Raw genomic sequence first — 20,385 nt, 5'->3', positions numbered from 1 at the left:
AACTTTCAGGAGAAGATCTAACATTTTCTTTTAGTTTAAGAGCACTGACAAGCACTTGCTTTGTATGTGCAAACTGAAAGCCTCTAGAATTGTGTCACCTGTAAAGAATTTTTGGGGTGGTATCTTTTATTGGACCTGGCATTTGAAAGCTTGTCTAACTTTATCCCAACCAATGCAGGTGGTCCAATACAATATATCATCCCCAAAAATCCTTGCCTCTTCCATAATTGCTGGACCAAGATGGCTATAACATTACTCGCATGCTACCTGTTAAAACATGCTTAGGTTTCCAGGTCAAGACAAGGTAAAACTAAACAGTGTGGAGAATCAACACTCCTTATAACTTTCCTCATTACATATTTTTGGACGGTTTAAGCTCAATTTGTGTAGTTACTTTTGATTTGCAGACCTTAGTCACATAAGCATTACAACAGAAATACTCTTCACTGGTAATATTCTTAAGCATTAAATCAGACATGAGCATTTAATGAATATTTTTATTGTGCAAAACAAAAGAGTGAGTTTTATTAGTACAATGAACTGAAAGAACAAGGTTTTTTCCATGCTTGACATAAGTTTTTTCTTATTTTACATTGTTCGATGTGGCAATTTGGATAGAATGCTGAATATTAAAAGTGCTAAATGAAAATATTAACATGTTCTACCTTTTAGTAGCTGGAACAAAATGCTGTATTTTGATGTCAACTTTTTGTATGTAACTGCAAATATTCCACCAAGCCAATTAATGCAAATTGCACAGCAACAATAATAGGAAACAGGAAAAAAAATTACTAATCAACAAGAAATTCATTAACCTATCAATCATGCTGCCATTTAACTTACAATCTACATATAAAATAGCTGATGTTCTTAATCTCAAATTGAACTTAAATTTTTAAAAGACTGATTTTGTTTTAAAAATCCAATATTTTCTAATTAACTATGCGATTGAATTTGCTATTTTGATAAAAAATATTTAGATTGTTAGTTATTACTAAGTGCTACCAGTAAAAGCAGTCACAAGGACTGGTTGATATTTTCATAGCACCATGAAAGCAGCATTTCTTTGAGGAGAGATTATATTCAACTGGAACACAGTGTGAATGACACGGATAGCCATGATTTCTTTTTAAACCTTTAGAAGGTGCTAATATTAGGTCATATGCTTTTTTATATAAAAGTATTGAGATACTTTCAGTAGTCATCCTAACATTCAAAAACAAACCAATAAAATCTCATGTAAACTTTTTTCTTTTTTTAAATAAAACCACATAATTTGACATAAAGTGACAAAGTACTTTGTTTAATGAATCTTACTAAGCACCTGAAAAATTAATATCAAACTAGATTTTTATAAAGAACCAGAGACTATTAGCTCTGACTGTGAAATACTGAATTAAAACTAGGCATTTATATAAAGAATTTCCAAAGTATGGAGATATTGTGTTCTAGTGGTAATGTTTAGTCCAGTAAACTCCTTTTTATAAAGATGCTATGCATTAATTGAGAGACAGTAGTCTAATGCATTTCCCAATTAGCTTCAATACTGAAAAATATGCATTTGCCAAAAAAAATAGTAGTAGGCTTAATATCTAAAGAAAACGAGAGAATAAACTCATTATTGAGAGGAATTTTCTGCTATTGATCAAACTTGCTAATTTATCTATCTAAAAATCAAGAGATTCAGGGTGGCAACAGATCTTGCAATGATTATACCAACATAAAAACAGGTTCTGTTAGCTAAATAGGTCAATTCTATATTTCAAGTTATCAAATTCTACAGATTAAATCTATTTATGGAAGCATGCATGTCAGAAATGTCCCTCTGTAACTAACTGAGCTTCCTAGGATGTTAGACACATGAAAAAAAAGATTTTGAGATGAATGTACTAGAACCCAAGAAAGAAATATTTCCCTCCTATAAAGCCTTTCCTCCTTAAACACCAAATACACCTCATTCCCAGTGGTAGATAGTGCTTGCTATTTTGGCTCTGGCCTGCCTCAAAAGCCTACTTTGTAAGTTGTTATCACAAAATACAAGGTACCAAAATATTGTATGTGAAGTCTCAGGATCCAAATGAAAATTTAACACTCATTTCAAATGTTTACTTTGAATGGAAATATGAATGTTTATACATGTGCGTAAAGTAACCAAGCTGCATCTTTATACCAGTAGATTGTTTCTTATATAATGGCTGAATAGAGAAATACTCATCATAGGTGTTGAGTGCAAAATTTAATGTTAGTATTCAAAATGTTGTGAAGTTCAATCATAATTTTAAAAAATCCAGTTTAAAAACAAGGTATTTATATTTTCACATTAGACAATATCCTCTCTAGACATAGAAAGCAAATTCCTGAATCAAACTGTACAAGGTTTTAGTTTAAAAGACTCTTTACCCTAATCAAAAGGCACAAAGTGGTTTAAATGTGCAAGTGATTTCTTGGAAGAAACAGTGCAAAATTGAGCCTGCCTGACTACCTCTGCATTCCTTAGTTTTTGTAATAGTCTCCAAAATATTGCTATGATACTTTCTCTATGACAAGAACTTCAACAGAAGAATCCCAGTCAGTCCACTGAATCACAGATCTCTTTTACTTTCTGATTGAAGTCTTCAGGTTGATCAGCATATACATAATGACCAGCTCCAAGGATAGCCTGGAAGGTGAAAGTGAAGAAATAGGGGTAAAAAACACAAGAACATCACAATGCTTAGTATCTGTTGTGATATGAAAAACATACCTTATCAAAACACCAACAAAACCTTTTTATATACAATCACTAATATGATACAAACTAATTCTGGACAGGAAAAGACTCTGCCTGATTCTGGTCAGCAACTTTCCTTTAGTCACCCTGAATAAAATTACTGTCAGGTCAATGATTTCTCTGAATAGGAGCTTTCAGTTTGTCACCGAAAGAAGACGCTTGATTTGCATGTGTGCTGAAGTCAGTGTTAGATGGTCAGCACTTCTGAATGCATTTTAAACACCTCCCCCCCAACTTACTCACATGTTAAATGTGGACAGAGAAGCACAAATTTAGGTTATTTAAAAAAATACTGGCTCCAGCAACTGTACACTAACCATTGTTAGAAGGTGCTTTGGACAAAAACAGCCATTAGCTGATTACACTCATTCTATCTATGACAATGGCTTCTAGTGGAAGGAGGTATAAAACAACTGACAAGAGGTGTAAATGCAAGGAAAAATAAAGGGAAGTTTCTGCCTTTTGTCAAGTGACCATTATTACATAGAACTAAGCAGGAAAGGGTAAAACTACCCTTGATTCAAGAACCTGCTGTATTTCCTGCTTTAATGGAGGTGAACCACTGAAAAAACCTTAAAAGATTGTGCTGAAGGCTAAGTACATGAAGTCAAAAAGCCCAATGCTGAATCAACTCAATCTTCACAGGTTAATTTAAGCTGTGTAGATTGAACCAATAAGCAAGTAAAAAGACATTCATTTTTGATTCTGGAAATGCAGCCACATGCCTGCAGTGGTTCTGGCTAGATGCCGGGTAGTGCTAGTGCCTGCCTCCCTTCTCGACTGGAACAGACAGCTTGGTCCAAGGCTAGCCTGCCCATGCTGCATGGGGGTTGGGGATGAAGGGTTGCAGGGGAGGTGCAAAGCATCATGGGATACTGGGGGACTGAGCGTTAACTTGAATCTGGAGGGGAACTGGGACAGAAGTTCAATAAACCAATTTAACCTAAATCAATGAAAGTCTGATACTACATCCATCCAGGTTTATCTTAAACTGGTTTTGACCAGTTTCTGATCACTTATATTGGTTTATGTGCAATTTCTGTCCCCTAGCCCTTATGGTTATACCCAACCCACACATCTCTCTCTTCCCAAGCCCCTCAAAATCCAGATCAGTGGATTTTTTGGTAGGCATGCCACAATTTAAGCCCTGCACTCTCCAAGTGCCACTCAGATCCCCTTCCCCTACCTGATCTTTCTGTTCCCTAGCCCCTCCCAGATCTGGCACATGAGCCACAGACTGGCTGCCCCCGACCCAAATAATACTTCTTTGTTTCTAGAAGTGTTTAAATGAAAGAGAATGTCTGAATGTTTTTCCATCTCTTAGAGAAAACATTTTGATTCAAGATTAAGAAGTGAAAACTCAAACTGCTGAGGATTTTCTCAACAGCAGCACCAGTTTATTGGTATTTCATTCCTCAAATTTAACTGCTGTGCTCATCAGGGAAGAGGCAAATTCTGTAGGATGAAAACAAACAAAAAAACCCACTTTTGAACCCCAGCCTGAATACATTATTTCAGTATAAACATGCAAGTAAGTAAGGGTCACTGCACCCACACCTAATATTCCTGTAATTCAGCTATCCCCAGGCCCAAGCTGGTACGAAAATGTCAATTTTATAATATTGTATAAGAGCAGCACATTTACCCTTTGTTTTATACTCAAGCCAGAGTTCACTTACACTTCAGTGAGCAGACCCATGAGCAGCACCTACTCCACCCCCTTCCTTTCTGCTTCTTCTGTCCCTCCCATACTCTCCCCCCTGCCCCAAGCTGCAAGACTGCAGGGCTTCCCATGCACTTTTCTCTGCTTGCTGGTGAATTTGGTTTGTTTGTTGTTTGGGGGTTTTTTTGCAGCAAGCCTGCCAAAATTGCAGAGCTTGCCGCTTGGGGATGGACTGAATCCACGGCTTAATTAACCTGATCAAGCCTGGGGAAGCCATTAATCCAAGCTTAATAACACATGGAATAGTGGCTTCCCCAGGGCTTAATCAAGGTAATTAAGGCATGGTTTCACGCCATGTGGCAATCCATGGGGAGGGGTGGGACTGCTGGGGCCCCTTGGCCAGAGGTGTGGTGGGCCTCTGTCACACTCGGCCTGTGAAAATTTTGGCCTGTACCAGGATCTGCCTGAGAAATCAGCTGGCTGTCTCCTTGAGTTCAGTAGACCCCACCTATGGATGCCATTTAGCATCCCCATATTTTTCCCTATATCCCATTTCTCTTTCATAATCTTCCTCTAGCTGACAAAATGCTTATTTGAATTAGCACAGGACATCAGCTCATACTAGACTGGCAAAACCTGTCCCAATGACTCATGCTTATCCTACTCTTTACTCTTCCCTACCCAGAAGTAATTTTGTTATATTTTGTCTGTTTGTTAAAAGCAGTAGGCACATTCATATTCAGATATTGCAGCTACTGTGCGACACTGTGGGTGCACATACATGTGCTATTAATGCACCTGAGACACCTACACAGTGCTTGAACATGCACTTGGGGGCTGCAGCATGCTGAGCTGGGGCAGAGCTACCCTGGCTGGCAGGGGACCCAGGGACATCAGCCTGCCAGCCCAAAGCTGCTCTGCCTCAGCTCAATGTACTGTGATGGTGATGCTTTACTGTGTTGCTAATTACGGAACTGTACACTAAAGCACACGTGTAGATGCACCCTGTGTAAGCAGTACCATAGTGCATTTAATTTGGTTCATAAAAATACCCAGTGTTTGTGTACTAAATCCTCAAGAACTAAAGTACTACACATGCATCTCAAACAGAAGGCTCTTAAATACAAAAATAGACCATGTTTGCTGCAAAGATAGGCTTCAGATACAGGTGGATCTAGACAGGCTAGCAAGTTGTGCAAGTCAGAACCAGATGAAGTTCAACGTTGAGAAATATAAAGTGCTCCACCTGGGGATGAACAATCCCCTGCACACCTAAAGGCTTGGCAACGCCAACCTAACCAGCACTACAAATGAAAGAGACCTGGGGGTAATAATAGACCACAGCATGAATATGAGCTGGAAGTGCAACTCTGTTGCCAGAAGGACAAATAATAGGGCTGTGCAAGGCTTCAGACAGAGCTTCGGATCCGGAGAAGCTTTGGATGCTTTGGGGTCCAAAGCAGCACATCCGGGTCGAAGTGCTGGCCTCATTCGGCTTCCCGAAGTGGTTCAGAGCTCCTGATGAGCTTTGGAACTGCCTTGGCGATCTGGCCATAGGGTATCATGGGGAAACAATAAAATATCTGTAACTTCGTTGTTTTTTGTCCGATTTGGATGTAATTTTCAGGGGTGGTAGATTCTGCAGATAGGATGAAGCCTGTCAATTTTCAAGAAGATCGGTGCAGGGGTTTGGGGGACCGGCACCCCAAATTCTTGAAAGCAAAACTCCTGTCACGTCTACGCTTTAGAACACAGAGGCGTCAAAAGTGCAGGGGTGGTAGCTCTTATTGAGGCCACAAAGCCTGGCAAGTTTCTGGAGATAGGTGCAGGGGTTTGGGGGGAACTGCCCCTCAAGCTGCGGACAAGCAAAACTGGTGCCATGGGTGCCTGTGGGACTGTCTGTTTTGGGGTGGGGAGTGGAGATACTACTGCAGGCCTGGCTGCTAAGCTACTGTGTTACCAGTTGTCACGGAGTCACGTAAGTGCCCCGTGACTGTGAGGGTGATTGGCAGAGCTGCCAATCACCCAGGCAGCTCAGGTGCCGGTTACCAGGGCGACCAGGCGGGTCACGTGGCCAGAAGGGGGCAGGGCCAGGCCTTTATAAACAGCTTAGGCCGGAGCCTACCTCACAGTTCCCTTCTGGCCGCTGTAGGAGCAGGAGCTCTGCGGCTGAGCTGAGTGGCCCGAGTTAGTGGTTGCAGCTGTACCACACTAACTGGCTGCGATGATGCGGGGAACAAGATCGTCCTGAAGGGAGGTAGGACTGAGAGCCCTGGCGGGGCTTGGAGTTATGGTTAGGTGTACGGAGCCTCTGTGTTTATGTTGCAGCCAGATGGCTTGAGCTTATGTTACAGTTTGCACCGGAGGACCGGGTGAGGCTGTAGGGGAGCGAGGAGGCCTCACGGGGGCTCCCCAGCAGCTTGGGGGTTCCCGGTGCCCAGTAGGGGCACAGTGCCAGCGGGGCACTATTGTCAGTGCCAGAGAGGCATTGTATTGCACCAGGGAGGTGCAGTGGGCGGGGTTGCAGACCCCAGCCCATAAGGGCGGTGTTTTGCCCAGTAGGGGCGCAGTGCCAGCGGGGCACTACTGTCTGTGCCGGAGAGGCACCGTATTGCGCCAGGGAGGCGCGGTGTGCGGGGTTGCAGACCCCAGCCCATAAGGGCAGTGTTTTGCCCAGTCGGGCAGCCGGACCCAGAGAAGGGTCAAGGGGACAGGCACGGCGGCGATTGCCTGTACCCCTAGCGCGAGGCGCGCGGTGTCGGCCCTAGGGAGGGCAAGGCCCCAGAGCGGAGCAGAGACAGAGCGCGAGGCGCGCGGTGTCAGCCCTAGGGAGGGCAAGGCCCCAGAGTGGGGCAGAACGGGCGGCGATAGCGAGCCGGACCCAGGGGGCGCCAGCGATTAGCCGGACGCTGGCAAGAACCCGGCCCAAGGGCGCCGGTATTGGGGCGGCGGTAGCGAGCCGGACCCAGGGAGCGCCCGCGATTATCCGGACGCCGGTCAGAACCCGGCCCAAGGGCGCCGGGATTAGGGTGGCGGTAGCGAGCCAGACCCAAGGGCGCCGGGATTAGGGTGGCGATAACGAGCCAGACCCAGGGGGCGCCAGCGATTAGCCAGACGCCGGCAAGAACCCAGCCCAAAGGCGCCAGTATTGGGGGCGGCAGTGGTAAGCCGGACCCAGGGGGCGCCAGCGATTAGCCGGATGCCAGCGAGAACCCGGCCCAAGGGCGCCGGCATCAGGGCGGCGGTAGCGAGCCAGCCCAAGGGCGCCGGTATTAGGCGGCGGTAGCGAGCCGGACCCAGGGGGCGCCAGCGATTAGCTGAACACCGATGAGACAGGCCCAGGGCGCAGGGAGCGGGCTGGAGATAGGAGCCCGGCCCAAAGGGGTGCCAGGTGGGCGAGGAGCCCAGGGGCCCGAGAGAGAGAACAAGGGCACCCGAGGGGCGAGGGACTATACAAACGTCCCCCAGAACAGCTGCGAGGCTTGGGGCGTGCTGAAGGGGAGGTTTGGAGGCACGCATAGCCCTTAAGGTGGGGCGCATATAGATACCCCATTTAGGAGTAGGGGCAGGAACATCAGTACCGTCAACTGGGGAACAGAAGCAGCCTCCCATACAACTTATTGGTCATCAAAGTTGTGGCGGGCGAGATTCTGAGGGTGCTGAGTCCACCCAAACGTGACAGTAGGGGGCGCTAGGGAATTCACGGCTGCCCCTAGGCCCTGCTCCCTCACACCAGTTACCAATCAATCAATCATGATTCACTCAGGGTCTAGGGACCAGCTCAATACACAGGACCTAGCTACTACATAACAACTTAACAAGCATCAATTAGCACCTACAAAACCAGGCTAAGGAGAAGAAAGCCTCCACACAGACAATCAACTGGCCCAAGACCGACAGTCTTGGCACAAGTTTTGTCCAGTCAGCAGCTAGGGGTGCAGGGCCCCAGAGCCCTCCTGCACCGATGTGTTCGGCAGCTGGCAGGCATCGTGGCCTCAGCAGGGCCCACTACCCCTGCAGCTGTCACCCCACTGCGCCTTAACACACTCAGTGTCACCCATGGCACGAGTTTTGCTTGTCCACAGCTTGAGGGGCAGTTTCCCCCAAACCCCTGCACCGATCTTCTTGAAACTTCGCAAGCTTTGTGGCCTCAGTAAGAGCTACCATTCCTGCCGTTTTGACTGTCCCCCCGCCCCCGTGGTGTAACACACAGCAGTGACAGGAGTTGGGATTTCAAGAATTTGGGGTACAGTTCCCCCCAAACCCCTGCACTGATCTCTTGAAACTTGGCAGGTTTCATGCTCTCAGCAGAGGCTACCATCCCTGCAAGTTTCATCCTAATTGGACAAAAAACAACAAATTTATAGCTATTTCATTGATTCCCCACTATACCCTATGGCCGGATCTCCAAGGTGGCTCCGAAGCTTTGAAGCTGCTTCACCCAGATCGAGGCAGAAACCCAGTCTGGAGCTCCAGATCAGATTGTGGCCATCAGAAGCGGCCGGATCCGAAGCCTGATCGGATCGCTGCTGACTTGAACAGGCCTAGCAAATAATACTCTGGTGTGCATCAATCAATGCACCTCCAGCAAGACCAGAGAGGTGATTCTTTCACTCTACTCGGCACTAGTGAGACCCCAACTGGAGTACTGGGTCCAGTTCTGGGTGCCACACTTTAACAAGGGCATGGTACAACTTGAGAGAGTCCAGAGAAGGGCCACGCATACAATTACAGGCTTGCATGGCAAGCCATACAAGGAAAGGCTGAGGGACCTGTGACTCTACAGCCTGAAAAAGAGAAGGCTGAGAGGGGACTTGGTAGCAGTTTACCGCTACGTCAGGGAAGTACATCAGGGGCTCAGTGAACAACTGTTCACCAAGGCACCCTTGGGGAGATCCAGGAGTAATGGCCACAAACTCTTGGAAGACGGTTTCAGGTACAACATTAGGAAAACCATCTTCACAGTTAGGATGTCCAGACTGTGGAAAAGGCTCCCTCCAGAGGTGGTGCAATCACCTACCCTGGAAATCTTCAAGAGGAGACTGGATAGTCACCTTGCTGGGGTCACCTGACCCCACCTGTCTTTTCCTGCCTGGTGCAGGGAGCTGGACCTGATGATCTTCTGAGGTCCCTTCCAGCCTTTCAATCTATGAATCTATGAAAGGCAAAATTGCATATTTCTACAATGATGCAAATGAGATGACTTCTAAAAAAATTTCAGAAGTAAATGCATTTACCATTTTCTCAATAAAAATAAATGAGACAAAAATGATTGGAACAGTTTGTCATGTGGAAGACTCCCTAAGTAATATGTAAACTTAGACATTTAGGCTATGATTTCTGTTGTTTGTGTTTTAAAAATACAAACACGCTGCACTAGAATCCTGCACAGTTAACATTTTTTGCAAAATGGAAGACAGCCTTATTCATAAGGCATTATAGACTGAGACTTAAGCAGAGATTTAGATCACTTCCTAGGACTATAACAAACTACCCTAAGCGACTCGCCCAAAGTCAAAAGCAATGTCTGTCCACTGCTACTAGAGCTGCTCTCAGGCCCACTCTCACCTCCGCAGCATCTACATTACAAACCTCTAAGTTTGTCCCCTTAAGCATCAATCCAGCTCACCTCCAAAAGTGCTCCTGAATATCATGACTCAAGACTAAGCTTCTTTCCAGCCCCATCCCACACTGGATTTGCAGCTGATCTGGGCCATGCATGGTATAGCACAGGAAACTTGCCATCAGCACTTCTGCTCCCCACACCCTGTCTGTACAGGCCATTAGTAGAGTCAAATTAGTAGAGTCAAAGATACAATTTTGCGGTATGATTTCTAGAAAGGCCCAATCTGCATTTCCTGTTCCTATGTCTAGGAATCAGTTTGTCTACTATTTGTCTCGCCTTCTGTGCTTTCTGTAGGCAAGCTAAAGTTATGGTTATGTAGACAGAAAGGACTAACTCATGTGACTCAGGACAGACATACTCTTACCTTCCCATATCTCAGACCCTCCCAGGTTTAAAAAAGACTGAGCTAACACTTATTTTTTTCAGTACCAGAAATAAGATCAGACTCCCTTATCCAGTTTTTTAAACCACATTACCATCAACTCAGAGGTGACATCAACAAAGGGGCAAATTGGATAAAATCTAAACAAATACACAAAGATAAACCAAATGGCAAAATAATAAATCACTTACTATTGTCTTCACATATGACTTTGGTCGTAGAGACTGGATGGTGCTACCAGAATTGCCATCTATACAAGATCGTGCTCCATAAATCACAGTGATAGGAATATCTTGATCCATGAGAGAAATCCGCTGTAGCATTGGCCTTTTTGCCCATCCATAAGGAATAGTCATGTTCTTGAAAGCAGTTTCACCGCTTCAGGTTAATGGAAAAAATTAAACACAAGGCAAAAATATTCTCCTCCACTGAAACCTCGTATTTTCCCCTCCACTATCAACCATGCCTTGTATTAAAATGAAACTGGAATTTCTATGCTACATAATATTTTGCAATGCATAGATACAGAAGAGCAGGATTTTGAGCCAGTTTGAATGCAATAAATTTGTTTTTGTAACTTGCTTTCATTTTTTTAGATTAAAAAAGAGAAGATTTCTACAGTGCTGATTTGATTATTAAAATATGAAATAGAAGATTCTGTAAGTGTCATTAGAATGCATTTACAAGGTGGCTATAACAATGTCTTTTGGACTTAAACTTAGTTCCCACATTTAATAAGAAAAATAACAAGTTTTTCCGGTTTACGAGGATGTCAAACTAAGGAGCATCTCATATGAGAAAGCTGTCAGAAAATAACTAAAAATGTTGTAATAAAATGTTGACCAAATTTCAAATCACAAAAGTGGGTACTGTTTTTCCTTAAATTTTATTCCATTTGTGGGAGTATGCATTACACACAGGTGTAATTTATACACTGGAAATCACAGAATCATAGAAAATTAGGATTGGAAGGGACCTCAGGAGGTCCTCTAGTCCAGTGCTTTTCAACTGTTGAGCCACAAAGAGCTACCTGGTGTGCCATGAGAATTTTGGAACAATGAAAAAAAGTTCTCCAGCTGCCTAGCACTAATAAATAAGCTCTTGATGAGATATTCACAGGAGACTTGCACATGGGTTGGCTGTGGGCAGGGGAGAGAGAACCAGCGGACTAAAAGGAAATTCATCTACTGCACATGTGTTGGGTCTGGGGGAATGTGCAGTTCATGAACCTCTGAACAGCTGTGACATGTAATTTTGCCGTGGCAACGAGCTACAATGAGCTCTTAAATATGGGGATGGGGAATGCCTTAACAGGCATGCTATGGAAATTTTTATTAATGTAAGTGTGCCTTAGGCTGGAAAAGGTTGGGAAACACCAATGTAGTCCAACCCTCTGTTCAAAGTAGGACCATCCCCAACTATATCATCCCAGTCAAGGCTTTGTCCAGCTGGGTCTTAAAAGCCTCCAAGGATGGAGATTCTGCAATCTTTAACTACAGAGTAACTTGTAATTAAATATGGATATTCAGCTGAAAGAGACACGGTCAAGTTCAGTGAACCTTAAATGAGGGTTATTCTTGATTTATCTCTTTGCAAAAATCAGGGAAGTTAATACCATTTTTCTTTTTTTAATGAACACCCCAAATATCAGCCTAACATACAGCCTTACTACAACATGTCAATATGCATATATTCCTAGAGGCACAAGGAGTGGTAAAAATGGAAGAATTCTTTTCAGACAAATTTTGGCGAGCTAATAATTCTCACCTGGGTGACTGTACATTGCAGTGATAGATATATTCAGCCACAGTGTTATCATCAAACATAGAAGAATACTTTCGCTTGAAGTCTGGTCTTAAACGCTGTACAAGGCTTAAACCTGTTTAAAAAAAAAGGCATGAACAATTTTTTTTCAAAGTAACTCAAATTTCCCTTCCTACCACTTTCATTCTTTAGGACAATTCTGGCATTATGCTAAAATTAGAACTAAACAAAAGCATGAACCAAACATAGGAATAAATAGTCATTGGTCTAAGACCAACAGCAACATCACTACACATTATCTAGGGAGTGTCTGAGTGTTGCCAGAACAATTATAGCAGAAAGCAAGTATGGAGGGCAAGGTAAAAGAGTTTAGTTAGATACCTCTCCCCTCAGCCACCTCTCCAAACCCAGTACATGACCCTAACATTCACCTTCCACCCTGAAAGAATGAGACGGGGCAGATACACCTCAACCTTTGGAGAGGATCAACGGAAAAAATAAACCAGGTTCCTTTTGATGTTGCCCTGATCTCTGCACCTGTAGAAAAGAGTGCAAGATTCACAGGGCCAAAAAGACAGTAGGTAAGAGAAAGCCTGATTCTGTCAATCCAGTAATGAAAGCATTCCCCCTAGGACTCCTGGATTCCAGTCACTGCTCTAGGGACTGTTTATGTACTTTTCATTAAAAGTCATTCAATAAAATGCATAAACTGCCCTGGGAACCAGGACCGGAATCCAGGATCTCCCAGGAAGCCCTCTCATCACAAAGCTACAAAATCATGCTTTCTCTCACTCTCTCTACCTGAAGTTATGAATCTTACATTCTTTGCTCACAATGACAGTTCTGTTCCACACACAGAAACAAAATTTTAGATGGCTCAAGGATTTTACTTGTAAAAACTATAGGGGCTAGGAATTCTTTAGCCCCTAAACATTTAAGTAAGGCTTTTCCAGTTTTTTGGTAGATTGCACTTTGTAGATTTCTGTTAATTTTTGCTTAAGTCACAGTTTAGATTCTAGAGTGCTTTTTGGAATTGACCATAAATCTAAAAAAAATCAAGATATGGAGTTTCTACCTCATAGATGGACTTAATTATTGTCTCCTGAACACAAAAACATACCACTATCTACAACAAGATGTTCAGAGATAAAACAAACTTTTCTCCCTGTTTTATTTTATTTAGTTATTACAAATAAGAAGACAGCTGGTTCATGGAGATTCACAACAGATTAATTTATTTTTACATCTGTGAGACATGACTGCACAAGTTCCATGTCAGAATAGTTCTTCTTTAGCCCAGCAAGATATTTTAAATGAGAAATTTTACAACCTACCAAAAATAAGAAATACTGAACTGAATTAAAGTTAGTGTGTTATGTGTTTGAGTTAATTTCTGATAATCTCTTTGATAATTAAGAAGCCCTGCTAACTACATTAGAACAGATTTAACTCCAAAGAATAATTTTGTGTTTGGTGTAGTAACATAAATTGCTATGTCCAAAATCTAATTAGTTTAATCATGCTTAAACCACCCCGCAAAACTACCCCCCCATATTTTTCATGTCTGCATTCCAAAAAATACATAGTTAAGTAACACAGGTAGTTTAAATGCAAATGAAAGCTTAAAATCCCACTAAGATTTAATTCCCAGTTAAAAGACCATGACAGAGTGATGGTAGCTTGAGAAGTGATAGCCCCAAAACTATTTTTAAGTAGGGAACATCTTAATAAAATATTTGCCTTATATTAATTTTTAAAGTATTAAAAGTAGTACTTTAAAAATATTAACAACACTCACCAAAGGGTCCTGCTAACCGGAGCCCAGCTAATGGATTGAATGGACTCAGCATAGCTCCTAGTGCTTTGATCCAGATTGGAATTGGTCTCTCTTGTTCATTGTCCGGCCTCTCTGGAAAACCCCATGGCTCCACTAAGATAAGGTGTTTTACCCTGTTGGCAAAAGAGGTTCTGAAGTTTAGTGTATGTGAAACCAACCTTGCATAACTAATTATTGAGAATGATCAAGTCTTAGTATCTGTAGATGATGCAACATATGCCATTCATCATCATCTTTATATCCTATGGCTTAGCTTTTGATTCCTCAATAACTGGCATCAGAAAACAAACAAACAGACAAATAAAAAAAGAAAAGCAGCAACAGATGTTTTCAGTATTCTGTCTACAAGCATTCTATTAATCTTTACTAGCTGCATGTAGACATAAACCAGAGCTGTAGTTAATTGGTTCCAAAAGAATACCAATGCTAGAACAACAAAGAAGTTTCATGTGCATATATGCAGGTCTTTTCAACTGCATTCTTTCACACAAAAAGCATGTCTGGTTCTCTGCAATTTCAGCCTGTACAACTTGCCTAGCAATGCTCTACAATTAAAATAATGCTCTGTTCATTCTGGAAAAAGAAATGCACACCAATAATTAGGAGTAAACAATTACAGCAAAAGCATCCGATCACCAAGCCCCCTACATGTTGCCAAATGTTAGTCATGATAAACATTCCCGGCTGGGCTGCTTAGGAAGGGGGAGGGAATAAACAGAGCATCCTGCCAGGGTCGGCCACACCCCACTAAGCTCAGCACTATGGATGGGAAGAAAGGGCTGCTGTAGTGCCCCTCCAGCTTCTAGCCTGACCTACTGCAAGCATGTGTCTGAATTTTTTCAGTCCAGAGGGGATGTCTGTGCAGTTACAAAGTGATTTAGTTTAGCCAGGTTAGACTAACCTGCAAAGATTTAATCAATTCAGGACTCAGGCTTTTTGAATATCTGTCCCTAGCCCATATGGCTTCAGCAAGTTGATTTCCTTTTTTCTTTTGGATGTGCCCCCCTCTTTTAAGCAAGACCAAAGACACTAAGTTTAGATACACTGACCATGCTCAAAAAGGATTCCAGAGGAGATTCGGAAAGCTGAGTCTGGCTATCAGGTGTAAAAAAGAAAACATAACAAACAAAAAAAACACCCCCAGATTTGGAATACAATGATATTTCTTAGCTGTCAGTTCAAACATGATCATACTTGCAAGTGACATAAAACTAGAGAAGTGAGACAGTGCAGTACAGAATTTAAGCAATGGGGGCCATGAATGTGGTACTAATAAAGGAATCAGTGTCCTACAGCCAAGAGGAAAAATAGTATATCTAAAAGCTGTACATAATCAAAACAGCAAAGAACACCAGAGTAAAGGATACTTATTTTTCTTTTGATTCTTAATGCTACCCTTCCTTGGCTATTCCTTTTTTAAAACTAAGCACTAGAGACACCGAAGAGAAGATGACTGATAAGAAACTGCCTTTTTAAAAAGGGGTTCAACATGATGTATAATGTTAAGAATCTCTGTCTTTAAGAGGTCTTTGGATTAAGGCCATTGGGCTCAGACATTACTATGTCCCAGGCACTACGTTGGCACCATGTAGTAAATTTACAATGCAGTCAAAAACAGATATACATTCATAGCAACATAGTTCTCTTTTTATCCACCTGATCCTATATGCTCTTAAAATCTTCCTCCTGGTTGTTCTGATTTGACATTGGGTCCTGGATTTTATCTGAAGAAAGATATAAGGTTTGGGATCAGAGAGCACAAACTAAACAAACAAATCCCAGTTTAAATACAGGGGCCTGAAGATACAGAATTTCATCTTCAATCTAAATCAAAGAAACAAAAGAACTGCAAGGGAGACCTGTGTTCCATCCTGTTACAGTCTCCTATTTCCAACAGTAATTTTTAGAAGATGCTTCAGAGAATAATTATGGAATAACATGCTCCTATGGATTCTTCCCAGCCTGGTGAGTTAAAGATGCATCTTTATACTTCAGCTCGTAAACCAGTATCCCTTCTAAACCAGAACCCTGTATCTCAGTTTCCTGAATGCTGGCTTCTAACTGCTGGTTACATGCTATTACATATGAAAAGAAGAAGCCAAAGCATTTTTGGAGAGGCAGAGACCATGTATTACAAACTATCTGAATTCGTATAATGCAGAAAAAAAGAAAAATAATATATATTACATGGAATAGAGTGAAATAGCAAGGAAAGTATATCAGTGCTTCTCTACTACCTAAGGTAATTATGTCAGTTTTTCTCTTTGGAGGAACACCTGCCATGAGATTTAGAAACCAGAATTTTATTCATTAATTTTAATCCATCTAAATTAAAATGAAGGACAAAAACTGTATTAGAAAACTGAAAAATCTGAAAATGTAATTTCAGAGATTGATGTTTCCTTGGGTTGAAGTGGGGAAGAAGAGAGAAGTATGTTTAACAGGGAAATAACTTTATAAACAACTCCTTTGGCTTTCCTTACAGATCAAGCACAAGCCCACTTGAGAAGCATATCCCAGTTAAACCAACACTCATCCTTGACAAAGCAAGATTTTGGTTGGTAGGACATGCATCCTCTAAGTGGTGCTATGTGAAGGCTACAGCAAAAAAAGTATCGATCAGTCAAAAAAACCCAACCCCCCCCCCCAAACAAGCCCTAACTGTGAAGCATTTTATGTCTGATTAGTGGCAACAGATCAAGCTACAGCACTGCCAAAGACAATTGGTTTTCCAACAAAGAAATCTAAAGTGGTACATTTAAGACTTAAGTCAAACAGTTGCTAAAACTATTATCCAACCATCGTAGTAGCCCTGGCTGTCTTCCAGCCTATGGATACAAGTTAACTAGGAGGATTGAGGTCAGAAATGGACCTTGAACTAATGAAAGTTCAATATTATAATGGCAAATATAATGCTTTTCTTTGATATTTATTTAGTCACAAGGACCTATCAGTTAATTGTGGGGCACGGCCCATTGTTTTGTTACCAGAACCATGACTTGATCCCTGACTTTGGCCTAAGTATTACTGCAATGAACAATTACTCCAGTACACAGTGTTCTGAACAAGTGCCTCTGAATGAATTAGTTGCTATAAGGTGCCACTCTGCTCTGCCTTCTGCCTAACTTCAGATTAACACAGCTAACTACCGCTAAATACAGTAGTAGGACATCACATATAGAAATGTACTTTTTAAAAAGTTTAAACAAAGTCACCATAGAATAATGCTTAGAGCAAAACAGCTACTTAGAACCAGAGATTTTATATTAGCACAACCCATGATAAATGTTTTAGAACAGTGAGGCCAATCTTTTTGATAACAATGTCACATCCTTCCCAAGTGCCACTCTGATCCCCTTCTCCAGCCCAATGGGCAGCTTTGCTTTCTGTTCCCAGAACTGTGCTCCCTGCCTAATTTGCTGCTCTGCTTCCTGCTGTATCAGCCTCTGTGCTGCATGCCCCCTACTAGATCTGCCACGTGCCACACATGCACGCTGCTTGTGCCACTTGTGGCACTGGTGCCATAGGTTGGCCACCCAATTTAGAATACGCCTTGTTTCAAGACCATTGTAGGAGAAGGTAACATTGTTTTGTTCAATGCAGATTCATAGCCACCTATCAGAAATGACAGCACATCTGGAGTGCATGCAGTTTGATGATCACGCATCTTATTTACCTTCAAGGAAGTCACTTGACAACCCCAAAAGGGAGATCAAAGACACAACAAAAGATCTGCACACAAAAGAACAACCCTTACTCATTCAGAAATACTTCAAGGGAAAAAACCACAAACAGCCTACAGGTCTAGGATAACTTACAGCAGCAATTTTTAAAAATGATATGGGTTCTGCAGCAATGGACTCCTGTATCCCTGTGGGATTTCCCTACATCCATCCTGTATATTTATGCTCCTTATAATAAATTCCTCCATTGGAAGGAGTAAAACAATGTATTGTATTTTTGCTCAGATATCATGAATTAGCTTTTCATACAAAACTGAGCAAAATATTTTTCTTCCATCACTTGGCAGAGAAGAAACCTTAAAATGACAGGGAAAACAGCCATCTTTTCTGTTTGTCTGTTACCTGTCACAAGGGGAGGATACTAAAAACAGAAGTGTAAATTACTTTTAAAAAGATACATTTACCCAAACATAATAATTTGGGTATAATGTTACATTCTAATTGAAACAGTTGAGACATGCAATACACCTATTTACAGAAGAACAGGGGAAATAGAAGACGAGAGTAATGGAGCCTAAATATCAGAAAAATCTCCTAAAGGGACATTAGTTTGTTCATTCTGCTTATTGAGGGAAGCATACCAGTACAGTTTATAGTATGTAAATGCAGCTGTGGCTTTGGAGGTATGAAAACAATCTGTAAATATGTATTGATGTTTTGAAATGTAAAGTACATTACCACAGAATAATCACTCTACAATATGTAATTAATTCTGATTATATACATTTTAAAAACCAGAACAGTGGCTTGACTATTTGGTTCTCATGCAATTTTCTATTTAGGTTCACACCATTGTAAGGGAATATTTAACAAAAGCTCTTAACATGTAAACTTGGAGCTTAACACAATTTGTGTTTTAGAGCTAAAACTAGGTGATGGTTTAAGACTTGATTTAAAGAAGTACTAATTGCTTCAACTTAGTCATATATCTAAATTAATTCATAGAGAGATTAACTAAATAAAAGTACAGATCAACAATTAGTAAACTACAGCCTTTATCTTTGTTTTTACATACCTTGACGGGTACTTCAGCGAGTAAGCAGCAGCCAGGAATCCTCCTAGGTTGTGTCCAAGGAAAATCATTTTGTCTAACCCTACTGCCTGTCTCCATTCTTCTATAGATTCTACAAATTGATTTTCTGCTTCTTCCGCATCAGTGTCAAAGTGTGGTCTACTACTACGCCCAAATCCCAAGAGGTCAATTGCATAAACGGTTCTATTTTCACAAAGGTCTTCAAAATTAAGAGCCCAAAGTCCAACACCTCCTCCAAATCCATGAAGGAGAATAAGTGGAGTTTTAAGTGAAAGGTCCTGAGAGAATGTGAGCGTCCATATTTTATTTCCATTGGATATGTAGACATATTGTTTACTGTATGTGCTGGTGATACCTGAAAAAAGAGAAACGCTATTTTGATACTTTATATTTCATTAGTCACCTCTAACCTATGAAAACCTAAGGCTGGAACACCAAATACCTATCAGAGCAAAATCAAAGGTCCCAAGAAGGAACTTACTGAGAATTCCATATTTATTTCATTTGACGCAAAAAAATAGTTAAAAAAAATAAACCAAAATCCCCAAGTGATTGTTCTGGATAGAACTTTAAATCAAAAGTATATGTACTTCTTCATATGCTTCACTATAATGTATACAGAATAAAAACAAATACAAACAAGGAAAAAAACCTTACGCTTCAGTATTTTCTCTTCTGCGTCTTTAAGATGTGGCAAGGATGTGGGACACCATGCAGGAAGCCAACTGGACAGCCATCCTGACCTAGAATGACAGTAATAAAAATAAATGTTCCTTTGAGCAAGATGACTTATTTTCCTGCATTACGTGAAGTTGGTGTGCATATAAATTAAGACAAATTAACACTTAAGCAAATGCCTTTAAAGCATTTCAAAGGAGCAGCTGGACACATACAGGACCTTTAAAATGTTCTGAAAGTGGCAGAAAAACTCCAAATTCATACCTCTTTAAATTCAGTAATATTTTGGAGTGTTTCACTGTTTGTGAACCCAGAAGCACAATGAAGGAAGACTGGGGCTGATGCTGGACCTGGGCTTAATGACTTATTAGAAGCCTAGGGCCCCACTGACACTGAACAGCCTTCCACCCTCAATTCCCACTAAGGGGGAGGGGAAATGTTCATGGGACTTGAGAATGCTATTTGCTCTGCTCTCAGTTCTCCCTGCTCTTATCCTTCCTGTCCCTAGTTAAGAGCAGAGCAGCAGGTTGTTGCAGTCTGCTCTGGTCCCCCTGGCAGGCACTAGAGGAGGCTGCAACAATGAAATAGTCCAGCCAGAACCCCACAGGGCCACACCTGTGCCCACTGGCCAAAATGTTTACTGTTTGAATCATTTTCAAGTGCATTTCACTTGGAAACATTTAAATTGTTACATCTGTCCACACCACAAGCATGTGTTCTATTGGGGTAACACGTAAACTGCTAGCTGACACCAGCCTGGACATAGTGGGGATAACTGAAACTTGGTAGGACTCAACGCATGACTGGGTGGTGAATGTCAAGGGCTATAGGCTGTACAGGAGGGACAGGATAGGAAGGAGAGGTGGGGGCGTCGCACTCTATATTAAGG

The 20,385-nt window shown here is 41.8% G+C and overlaps 1 protein-coding gene across 1 annotated transcript in view; it reads right to left on the bottom strand.

Moving 5' to 3' along the window:
* Positions 1 to 479: 479 nt before the first annotated feature.
* ABHD5 (abhydrolase domain containing 5, lysophosphatidic acid acyltransferase) overlaps positions 480 to 20,385 on the bottom strand; it is a 38,278-nt gene continuing 18,372 nt past the window's right edge. Inside the window, exons 2-7 of the mRNA XM_090046447.1 lie at positions 19,476 to 19,561; positions 18,801 to 19,173; positions 14,004 to 14,155; positions 12,209 to 12,320; positions 10,633 to 10,819; positions 480 to 2,659 (exon numbers count right to left, since the gene is read on the bottom strand). Of these exons, the coding sequence (XP_089902573.1) occupies positions 2,570 to 2,659; positions 10,633 to 10,819; positions 12,209 to 12,320; positions 14,004 to 14,155; positions 18,801 to 19,173; positions 19,476 to 19,561 (1,000 nt within the window). The 3' untranslated portion in view covers positions 480 to 2,569. The remainder of the gene's footprint in view (positions 2,660 to 10,632; positions 10,820 to 12,208; positions 12,321 to 14,003; positions 14,156 to 18,800; positions 19,174 to 19,475; positions 19,562 to 20,385) is intronic.

This window comes from Crocodylus siamensis, chromosome 5 (genome assembly GCF_052110815.1).
Source record: "Crocodylus siamensis isolate JL-2025a chromosome 5, ASM5211081v1, whole genome shotgun sequence".
Classification (NCBI taxonomy): domain Eukaryota; kingdom Metazoa; phylum Chordata; order Crocodylia; family Crocodylidae; genus Crocodylus; species Crocodylus siamensis.
Note: the sequence above shows the minus strand (reverse complement) of the source record. Positions and strands in the feature narration are given on the sequence as shown.